Genomic DNA, 10,585 nt, shown 5'->3' with positions numbered 1-10,585 from the left:
GTTTAAACGTGCATAGTTTTAGTTGTTTTGAGAGCTTTATGCATAGGGATATAACGCTTATGCTATTATAATCCTTATATTATATACTAGGGTATTCAGATGCAGATTATAGGGGTAATATTATAGGCAGAAAATCTACTACTGGCTATTACTTCTTATATGGGAAAACGCCAATTTCCTGGAATAGTAAGCTATAGAAAAGTGTAGCACTATTAAGTTGTGAATCTGAATACATGGTTCTAAAAGAGACTATAAAAGAATATATACACTTAATAGGTGTATTAAAACAACTAGAAATTGGAAATACAGAAGATTTCTACCTATTTACAGATAGCTAGTCAGCTATAGAACTAGCAAATAACCCTGAACACCATGCTAAAACAAAGCATATTGATATACAATATCATTTTGTAAGAGAAAATATATAAAATGGGTTGATAAAGCTAGCCTACCTTAATACTAAGGAACAAATAGCTGATATATTCACAAAACCTCTAGTAGGATCTAGTTTTACAAAAATTGTTGAATACATAAAACTAGAATCTGAAGTTGGTGAATAGATAAATACATAGATAGATAAATAGATAGATAGATAGACTTCTTCTCTTTTTTTTTATCTATCTATCTATCTATCTATCTATCTATCTGTTGATCTATCTATTTATTTATCTATCTATCTATCTATCTGGAAAAACCTATCTATCTGTTAATCTAACAGAAAATAGAATATAACGCTTATGGGGGTGTGTTAGAATATAATAAGCGCTATATTTCTAAGCTTCTAGAACCATCTAGAACCAGATGGAATCTTATGGAAAGATTCTCTTATAAATTAACTGTATTTGTAATATATAGAAGTATCTAGAATATGCTAGTATAAGCATTACAAACTATGCTTTTAAAGCATAGAGAAACTTCTAGTACTTATATATTGAAGTATATAGAGGCCCAACCTCTATAAGATGGGAGGATATCTAATTCAATTAATTTAACATCCATCCTACTACCGCTCTATCTGTTGATCCTTCCTATACAACCTTTACAAAGATAAAGTAGAAAACTACTGTAAACTTAGTAGATAAGGTAAGGTGCGGCTACTAACTAGGGGAACAAGGCTGAATAGAAATAAGTCTCTATAAGATAAGATTTGACTAATATTAAGCGTGTAGTCTCTGTAGATAGTTATACACTATATAATTTAGAATAGTCCTTTATCAGCTTGCTCTCCAGCTTAAATACTTATAAATACTCAAATCCAACGCAACGTGAGCCCGCTCAAGCCAATTAGAACATCTCACAGGTGGTGGTGAGGATTGTGTATTGACTACATAGGGTGTTACACCCAGCGGCCCGCCTTGTTTTTTTTTATTTCCAGAATATAGGCAATGTTGACCTCCCATTTGGGGCCAGGCAGCAAGTCTTAAATAGATAATTTTACCACAGCGACAGTACACCAACCGATCAGGGCGGATCACCAGGCCCACAGAAGCATGATATGCTGCTATACTTCGCAGAAGAATTGGATGCCAAGGACGTGTTCATCTATTTCAAGGCTGGGTCATAAAGTACAGTAAGTATACACAAATCAGGCCGTGATCCATGCTCCAAATAGTTACTTTTCGCGAAGCTCATTTCTCATTTCGGTCTTGATCCTGGTAATTGTGCCAGCACCAGAATATATCATAGCTGTATACACCATCGCAACACTTGCACCAGCCTCCAGTATCTGGAGCGCTTGACCTCCATTTGTGATACCTCCTGTGGCAAAGATGGTTTTGCGTCGGAGAGATTCCGTAGGGGATTCGGCATCGGTAGACTTTGGGCCTTCGTCTAGCATCTTGCGATATCGCTTGACCAGTTCCAGCGTCCTTGGAAACAGTTGTGGTCCGGAGTATCCTCCCTGCTCTTGAAGTATGGCTGCTTCCTTTGGCGGGAGGCTGTACCCTTCTGGAATTGGATCTGGACGCCTCTTCGTCGTGTTGCCGACGATGACTCCGTCAACGCCGGATTGCCATATGGCTTCGCATATACCGGACACTTGCTCCTCCGAGTCTTCATCTGGACTGACTTTGACAAGGACGGCAGGCTTTGTTTTCCTATCAACTTCGCTCGCAGCCTTGACGCAGGTGGTCAAGATATGCGTTAGCGGTGCCACGTTTTGCAGTGCGCGCAGACCAGGCGTGTTCGGACTCGAGACGTTGACCACAATGATGTCCGAGTACTTCCCCAGGTGTGCTATCCCAAAAGCAAAGTCTCGTTTGACGGCTTCAATGTCATTATCTGGGGTCGACTTATTCTTGGTAACTTGAACAGCGAGGAGCCTTCCCGGCACCAAAGACCCTGGAGGCACTCCAGCCTCACTGTCCAGTACTATCCGCTCAGCCTCTGCGTCGATACCAAGACCAACACGTAAGGCATATTCTCTGACTCTCTGGCGCAGCGTCATGGAAACGTGCTCTGCGCCTTCAGAATTGAAGCCATATCGGTTGACCATGGCGTTTTGCGAGGGTATCCTAAAAACTCTGGGCTTGGGGTTACCCGGCTGCGGCAGTGGGGTGATTCCACCAATTTCCACGATGCCAGGACCAAGTGCGAGGAGTGGTGACGGTACTTCGGCATTTTTATCAATCCCAGCTGATGTCCCTATGGGGTTATCCAGGATATGTCCAAATATTTCCACCCTCAGATCACCCGCAGCGTCAGGATTCCCCCGCTCCCTGGGATGGAGTCCGAATTGGTACAGGCCCTTCAATGCGACAGTTCCAGCATGATGTGCCTCTTCACCGTCTGGATATATCATCCGCAATGCCGGAACAACAAGCCATTCGTGAATACTGGCTCTCGTGTCGGTTATGTAAAGGTATCCGAAGCCTAGGAAGAAAACAATTGAGGTCCCGTACAGTAAGTTCCTCGTGCGCGTGAGAACAGAACGGCCATCGGTGGCTAGCTCGGATGCGGTGGATGCTTGACGATACGCGACGGGGACTCGAGCTGGGTGGAGAGACACTCTTCTGAGTGATGGTCGAGTGTGTCCAATGAAGCCACCCGAGGTCCGGCTAAAGGCCATTGTGCGAAGAGTCCGCGCCGGCACCGCCGTACTCATGGTGGATTGATCGGCCGCTTGAGCACTGGGAAGCTCGGGGGAGCTGGCGGGTACAGATCTTCAGAGGGGTCGCGATGTGAGGTTGAGGTACTTGGTTATGAATGAAAGTTATGTTCCTGCATGAAAATCGGCGCACGGACTAGTTAGCTGTGAGCGGCTCCTCCCCTGACTCCTGATCGACGAGTTCTCTCTTTTGCAAGTCGCCAGCCTCATCAGTCTTCAAGCGCACAATCTAAAATCCAGCCTCATGGGAGCACTGTGGCTTAGACTCTGTCACTATGTAGCCTTTTATAAATCTCCTAGAGTCAATTATTGCTGTTTGTACAGGTCATGTGATCTCCAGTTCTGGAGATAACCAAGGTATTCTACCAGAAGCGTAAAACGAGTGGATTCGGGTAAGACCGATGAATCAAATAATCCCACAACGACTAACAACGTAAAATCTGGCTGAACAATTTCAGATGGCAGCAATGTTGAACATCGAGAACATCCGTCACGGCAAATCCTTCTCAGCCTATCCATAGCGAACCGACATGGGTTAAGAGATATCTGAGCATAGAGAAACATTAAAAACCGGCCTCCAGTGCACGACCTCTCATCAGCGCACTCTCATACGGCCCCTATGTGCAGAGCACACGGCCGGAGGGGCTCTCGAGATCCTTTCCGTCCAGGCTCCTGGGTCAAGCTATGGGAACGCCTGGAAGACAATTTCAATCCATATTTGGAATAAGTACGTCTGGAAGTGCTAAGCTGATAAACGAAGCCTGTTTCGACGAATTTATGGAAGAAAGAGCCTGGCTATTAAGTAATCAGTCGTCACCATGCTCGCCCCAGGGGCTAGGACGCAGAGGTTCTCGAGACCCTCTTCGAAAATGCTATGCCTATCGGACCTTGTCAATTCATAGTGGGCATAGGTGGGGCATTAACCTTACCGGTGGCTCAGCATATCTTCATTCAGGACATGAGACCTATGTTGCGCATGACCAGCGCAACATGATCAAGATCGCTGTCCTTCAAAACAACACCAAGGATCGCTTCAACCGTATCGGCCATCGTAGTGGGCGGAACGGAATTCCCTTGAGAGGGGTTCTTGTTGATGTGATTACCCAGGTGGATCATGGTACCAACGCGATCGAGATTCTTGTTCGACCTTAGGTTCATCTGGCCTGCATCTCGTTAACGGCGTTTTCGGATTGTCGGAACAAACACTCTACCTCTAGTTTCATTTCCGCTATGCCAATGCATCACATGAACCGTTTTCATCGCGGCATCGCCCACAACAGCCAGCCTCTTGTTCCCATCGAAACGAGTTCCACCATCGCAGGTACGTACTGGCAGTCCGGCGGCTTGAAGAGCCTCCTAAAGATGGTCGGTGTTGTTGAAGCGGTACCTAATGGTTTGCTGGCACCCTTCAATCTTGGTAGCTTGTGATATCATGTTGTTTAGGAAGTTGGGATGAGTCGAGCAGGCAATCTTGGTTAAGATGTCACTGGAGAGCAGAGAAGAGTTGAACAGTGATGCTATCGTACTTGAGGGGCCGGAGGCTATTTAACCCATCGGTGCAGACATGTAAGGTGGCAGGTTAGGCAGTAGTATGCTGTGCCGCAGTGGGCGAAGTATGTGATGTCGGTCGAGGAAGGCACCGAGGCACAAGTCACTCGTCGACCTCGAACTATCAAAAAGCGTCGAAATCATCAGAAAGAAAGGGTGCATGCATCAAGAGCAGGCCCCTCGAATGCATCTAGCTACTTTTTCTTAGGTACCAGGCGTTGGTTGCGGTGTTGTGAGGCTAGAAACTCTTAATGCCTTTCGTGCCATCACATATTTCACCAACTGTGCCGCGGCCGGCCGGCCGCCACCTCATTTCCAGGTGAACGTTGGGCTCAGGTAACCAAACCTTAAGGCAACCACGCCGGGTAGATTAATACTAAGATACAAGGTAAAAAAGAGTGTTCTACGACGCCTAGGAATAGCAGCGTGGCTCGCCATTGGATTGCAGGTTCTTGGGTGGAAGTTGGAGGTAGCGTTTATGAGCCGGGAATCGGTTCTGTGGACGCGATGGAAGTACCAGAGGTCTCCAATTGTGGAAGAAGGAGTGAATTGGGTCTCACTTTCCTCCAATAGTCTAGTCCCGAATCTTGGATACAGAGAATTCTCAAACTACCTTTCCTCATATTCATCTCGTTTACTACCGGCCAATACCTACGTGCTCTGTTCTCCTCTTGCGTGTTCTCTTACCTTCGCGCCGAAACCTAAGATATCGTTAGGGAAAGCATGTCCAGATTGCTTGACTTTCTAGCCCCGTTCGAAGAAGTAAACGACCTACTTATCGTCATCGCTGGCGTCTTACTTACCATCACCTACCTCATTCATACCGGCTTCCACAATGCCGTCACTTCTTCCTTCGACAATGCAGTCAACGCGGTCCATTATCTCATCCTCGTCCTCTTTGTCTTTTTGTCCGCCTTCGCCACCGTTGCCATAGCTCGCCTCACCGTTCGGGTGGTCGTCGCTTTCGTTCTTCTGGGAGTCGTTGGCATCGCAACTCTCTACCCGGCATTCCGTCTGTTTTGCATCATCGCCAGACGACTGCTCTGTCCCTGTCCTCCCAGACAGGAGAAACCGATTCCGGGAAAGCAAGGTTCAGGTTCAGAATCTTGTATCGTAAAATGTCCGCACGCAGAGCCACAGCACGAGAATACGATATCCAGCGGTCAAACAGTACCCGCAAGCTAAGGCCCAGTTCGAGGAATCAGTCTCCAAACAGAAGCCTCCGAGTCCAGAACTTAGTATCGATCAATATTCGCACGCTAAATCTATCTCTCCGGAGCCAAGTCCTATCCAGCGCGGGAAACCACTTTCTGAACTGACATCTCCAGATCTGGAACCGAGTATCAATCAGTACCTAGAAGCTGAATCTATATCTCCTGACCCCATTTCATATTGCGCAACCACGGGTAGAGTAAGCACTGGCCGATCGCTCAGAGCAAATCCAACACGTGCGAGAATTCCTTGGCTGAGCCCGCCACAAAAATAACCAGTTGTAGTGCTTTCACGATGATAGAAAGAAAGAAAGAAAGAATAGAGATTTAGGGGAGTCAAGAAAACGGGCGGTGCCTCAATCCATGGGATCGTGTCTGCCCTGAGGCTCTATCGCTGCTATTCTCCGCTTCATGCTTTAACATCGCCCGGCAATCCGAAACGTCTTCATATCACCGTCGGCGACCATTTTCGAAGAATATAGGATTAGATTGGACGCGCTCATAGCGTACGATTGGGCTCTGCGAAATCTTTCTCGTCTTCTTTACCTGGCTCTGTCTCGGAGACAGCAACTATAGCACCTGCATACGAGAAGACATGTGACCAAGAGAGCGATACAGAGTTTGGACAAAACCTGTGTCAGGCTTCGCATACTGATTACTCCGATTAAATGGTCAGGTCATGCGGTGGCGATGTGAACGACGTTCTGTTGTATCAATGACGGCGACGAAATATGATGGGCACATGCGGGAGACCACGGCGGTGGCAGAGGTTACAAACGACATTTAGCAAATACCTGATTAGCTCTCTGATTCCTGGTCCCTTCAGGAAGCACCCGGTGGTATATTGAGGATGGAGTAGCTCACACTATGCTTGAAACAGCACCGTGCAACGGTTAATTTGATGTTTTTCTCAGATACCCTCCTCATTTCTCATATGCTCACCATACGCCGGGGGCGCACCCTTACTACTCTCGGCCACAACGGGAGGCAGTGTAGAAATCAACCCCCCAAACTCAAACTCTGCGTCCAATCTTACCAAGTAAATCGACGCCAAGGTACCGCAGTAATTAGGCCCGGGCGTCTGGTACAGCCTCTGCGCTTTTCTACAAAACTGTTCCCAGACTTCGGGAGGTCCGCGAAAGTCGACATACGCTATCATGTGGTCGGCGACGGTTGTGACACCAAACATGCCTTTGGCGGGTTTCAGGCCGTACCCACCCTGTAATGTTATGTGAGCATGAGAAACGCGAGAAGGGCGGCGAAACAGTCTACATGTGTTGATACGACTTCGCCCATGAGGGTGGTGTGGAACATGACGCGCACGGCATCGGGGTCGGAGCCGAAGGTGTCTCCATGGAGCTTTGCCAGGTTCTTCGCGTAGAAGTGGCGACTGGCTCGTGCACGCTACCACCTCGTGCACGGTTTCTTAAAAACCCTAACAACATTGCTAAATTGTAACGCTCTAATAGAATTAGCTAGATTTTTACTATTATATACTACTATACTTAGTATTTAGGAATATAAAAAAATTACTAAAATATATCTATTATATATTAAGTTATTAAAGGTTAAATAAAAAGATTTAGAAATAGTATTATTTTAATAACTAAATAGATTTCTAATAAAATAACTTAAAACTTTTAGTATATAGTTTAAATATACTATATTTATAAGTTATAAAAGCTTTTACCTAAATTTAATAATAAAAGTTTAATATAATTAGTTTTAAAAAAAGGCTATTATATAAAGTATAATATATTTATAAATATATAAGTAATTAAAGAAAATATAAGCTATAAACTATAAAATATAAGCTATATATACTATAAAAAGTATAATATAAGCTTATTTATAAGTATATTATATACTATTATTATTATTATTATTATTATTAGGTTCTATTAGGCCGATTTAGCTCCCGTTAGGGTCCATGCGGCAGTGCTATCTAGGTTTTATTTACAAGGGGAAACCGTTCGCTCTATAGCGGTCTGGTGAAAACCTTGTTTTCTACAGTGTATAACGCCTTGCGTTCCTTTTGTTTCTGCGCGGCTGTGGGGGACGCGTGGCAGCTCTGTGAGCATCGCCACGGAGTAAGCCATCTTAATGCATTCTCCAGGATCGATCCGGTGTCCGTAGGCCCTAGGTTCCAGGGTTGTACGGTGTCCAGAAGGTTAGTAAGGTCCGGGGTCCGCGTTAGGGCGCGCGTGCCCTTACCGTACGCGCGTGCCCTTTTTCTCAAAAGCCGAGGTATTGAATTGAAGGACAATAGGAAATTGGGGGGGTTGCCCTGTTGCGGGCGTGCCTGTGGTTGTGGTTATGCAATGTGCGTGCGTGCGTGTAGTTCTGTTCTTGGGGCGTGGCTATACGAGTCGGCTGGCTGTATAGCCAGCTTTTCCGTTGCCATCTCTCTAGCTATAGAGAGGTAGGGTAGGAGGTCTGTCTAGTGCAGGAACCATTGCGAAACGGCCTTATTTCCCTTGTGGTCTTTGTACAGCTGCATATACGTTCTTGTTCTGGCCTTAAAGAACATATCGCCTCTGCCGTTGCGGTGTCGTTCACAGTGCATTACTACGTGCTTTGGAGACTGTGGTATATGCCCGCAGGGGCACGCGGGCGAAGGGTGATTGGGCACCCTCATGCGGTGCAGGTATGCGTTAAGCCCTATGTGTTCCGTTCGTAGGAGCGTGATAATTAAGCTCTCTGCTTTTGTAAGCTTGTGGTGTTTAGTTGCCTAATTCTTATTCCATTTCGTGTTAAGGGCCGGCGTAGGGGGGCCCTAAAGTATAATATACTTATATTTTATATATTTTAGTAAAGGATATATTTAATAAAATATATAAAAGCTATTATATACTGTTTAGTTTATTATATTAGCTATAAATAATAAAAAGTTATTATAGTTTAAAATTTTTTATATAAACTTACTTATATATATATATTACGGTAACCACCCGTAACACCTTACCCACTATAATTCGCCGATCACGTGTCTAGTCTAGCTCCTAGTCTAGATTATATCCTAGAACGTAGCCTAGATCACGTGACCTAGTCTAGGTCGTAGTCTAGGTTATAGACTAGATCACGTAGCGTCGTCACCTGATCTCGCACGGAGCTCGCGAGCTCATGCCATACGCACGTTCCGCCGGCATATCTTCTTCGCCGGCGCTCTCGATTTCCTATTCCTTACACAACGTCTTGATTCCCCACGTAGTAACGTATTTAGCATCTAATTAAAGCTTCCTCCTAAGCTCTTAAACTCCTGCTTAACGTATTCCACAAGCGAGCCGTCCACCTAAGCGAGCCGTCCACTTCATTATAAAAACCTGCCTCAAACGTTAATTGCTCCACAACGCCAATAGATATCAACTATATACAACTTGTAGCCTGATCTGCAGCAACCTCTGCATCGTTTTTGCACGTACGAATGTTGTGCCCTAACTCGCCGCAGCGCCCACAGCGCCGCACGATTCCATTAGAGCCTGCTCCACCTTGCTGCTTTTTGCTTTGAGCGTCTTTCTCGAGCCGTTGAGCAGCTATTTGAGAGCCTGCTTCCATTATCAGAGTTCCTTCCCTCTGAATGCGCTTTTTTTTGCGCGCCTTGCGCTTTATAGCGGCTTTATTTGCCTTTTGAAGGCTGGTAACAGTATCGCGCAGCAGCGCAGCTTAATGCATTATGCTTTCAGCACCTTTAGAGAGGCTATTAAGCGAGTTAAGAATAGCTGTAGGCGAGCTATTTTAATGCATTTAAATGCGCTTACAAATTAAAGCTAATTAAGAGCCTAGCTTAAGAGCGTTGCTTAGTGTTTTTAATTTCTATAGAGCCTCCATAGCGGCAGGCGGAGGCAACAGCGTACAGAGCCTAATATTAAGCTTTAATAGCACTGCTTCTAGATTAAGTAGTATAAGGCCTGCGCCTCGAAAGCCTGTGCAAATATTGCTTTTTATAATTAAGCTATAGAAAGCTGCTTTAAATGCTGGCAGGAACTCTAGCTTAGTAATATAGTTAATATAGTAGCGCACTAAGCCCTTAATTTAGCGCCTATACGCCTTTTTTATTAGCGTAAAGCAGCTAATATTAAGCGGCTGTAGCAGGTGCGATAAATACGCTGGTATATAGAGAGTAATAATATTATTCTCCTTATAAATCTATTGGAATTCGAGCGAGATATAGCTCTCGTGGCCATTAATAATTAGCAGCCGGTGCGTGCCTATTATACAATCTTTTATATGCGCATTAAAATAGTATAGCCAGGTAATACTAAGCTTATTTATTATCTAGCTATTATTACTTACTGCTATAACCTAATCTAGTGGTATATTATTACCCTTATACTATATAGAAAGGTGGTATATACCTGTAAAGAAAAGGAACACCAAAATCGTGATTCGACCCGTATTGTCGTACGGGCGTTCCTTTCCGTCTCGTTCGAACCGCAAGGCCCGTACGAGAGTGAGAATCACGTTCATTACTGGTGCAGCGGCGTTGCGTCGTGGCTAGAGGTCGTCTTTGGAAACGTCGTCCTCAACGCCGCCAGAATGGCAGAGTTTTCACGGGTCTTGGCGGCTTGCCACCACCAAACTCGATACCCACAGACAACAGGAAGACAAACAGAGGGCTGTCGTCCATAACCATCCGACATCCTATTACCTAGGATACCAACCTAGGGCCACACCCAGTGCCTGCATCTGCTGGCAAAGCGATAGGTCTTTATTCTAATAG

At 45.3% G+C, this 10,585-nt stretch overlaps 4 protein-coding genes across 4 annotated transcripts; 1 reads left to right on the top strand and 3 right to left on the bottom strand.

The window, feature by feature from the left end:
- Positions 1-1,145: 1,145 nt before the first annotated feature.
- BDZ99DRAFT_466593 (FMN-linked oxidoreductase) lies at positions 1,146-3,199 on the bottom strand. Its single transcript, XM_033720814.1, has one exon. It carries the CDS (start codon positions 3,101-3,103, stop codon positions 1,613-1,615), a length of 1,491 nt encoding a protein of 496 aa, XP_033572603.1. The 5' UTR covers positions 3,104-3,199; the 3' UTR covers positions 1,146-1,612.
- An 858-nt stretch (positions 3,200-4,057) lies between these two features.
- BDZ99DRAFT_396037 (uncharacterized protein) lies at positions 4,058-4,462 on the bottom strand (the record flags this gene model as incomplete). The annotated part of the gene is made up of 2 exons (XM_033715975.1): positions 4,058-4,264; positions 4,307-4,462. Coding segments are annotated over 2 exons (363 nt in total), but the record flags the coding sequence as incomplete, so codon positions are not given.
- A 915-nt stretch (positions 4,463-5,377) lies between these two features.
- On the top strand, positions 5,378-5,839 carry BDZ99DRAFT_524595 (uncharacterized protein; the record flags this gene model as incomplete). The annotated part of the gene is made up of 1 exon (XM_033725924.1): positions 5,378-5,839. One exon carries the CDS (start codon positions 5,378-5,380, stop codon positions 5,837-5,839), a length of 462 nt encoding a protein of 153 aa, XP_033572601.1.
- A 790-nt stretch (positions 5,840-6,629) lies between these two features.
- On the bottom strand, positions 6,630-7,177 carry BDZ99DRAFT_466591 (uncharacterized protein). Its single transcript, XM_033720813.1, has 2 exons — positions 7,138-7,177; positions 6,630-7,084 (listed from the first exon to the last, which is right to left on the bottom strand). The coding sequence occupies exons 1-2, from the start codon at positions 7,159-7,161 to the stop codon at positions 6,776-6,778; spliced, it is 333 nt and encodes a 110-aa protein (XP_033572600.1). The 5' UTR covers positions 7,162-7,177; the 3' UTR covers positions 6,630-6,775.
- Between the last annotated feature and the right edge of the window lie 3,408 nt (positions 7,178-10,585).

The sequence above is a fragment of the Mytilinidion resinicola genome (genome assembly GCF_010093595.1).
Source record: "Mytilinidion resinicola strain CBS 304.34 unplaced genomic scaffold BDZ99scaffold_18, whole genome shotgun sequence".
In the NCBI taxonomy this organism is placed as follows: Eukaryota; Fungi; Ascomycota; class Dothideomycetes; order Mytilinidiales; family Mytilinidiaceae; genus Mytilinidion; species Mytilinidion resinicola.
Note: the sequence above shows the minus strand (reverse complement) of the source record. Positions and strands in the feature narration are given on the sequence as shown.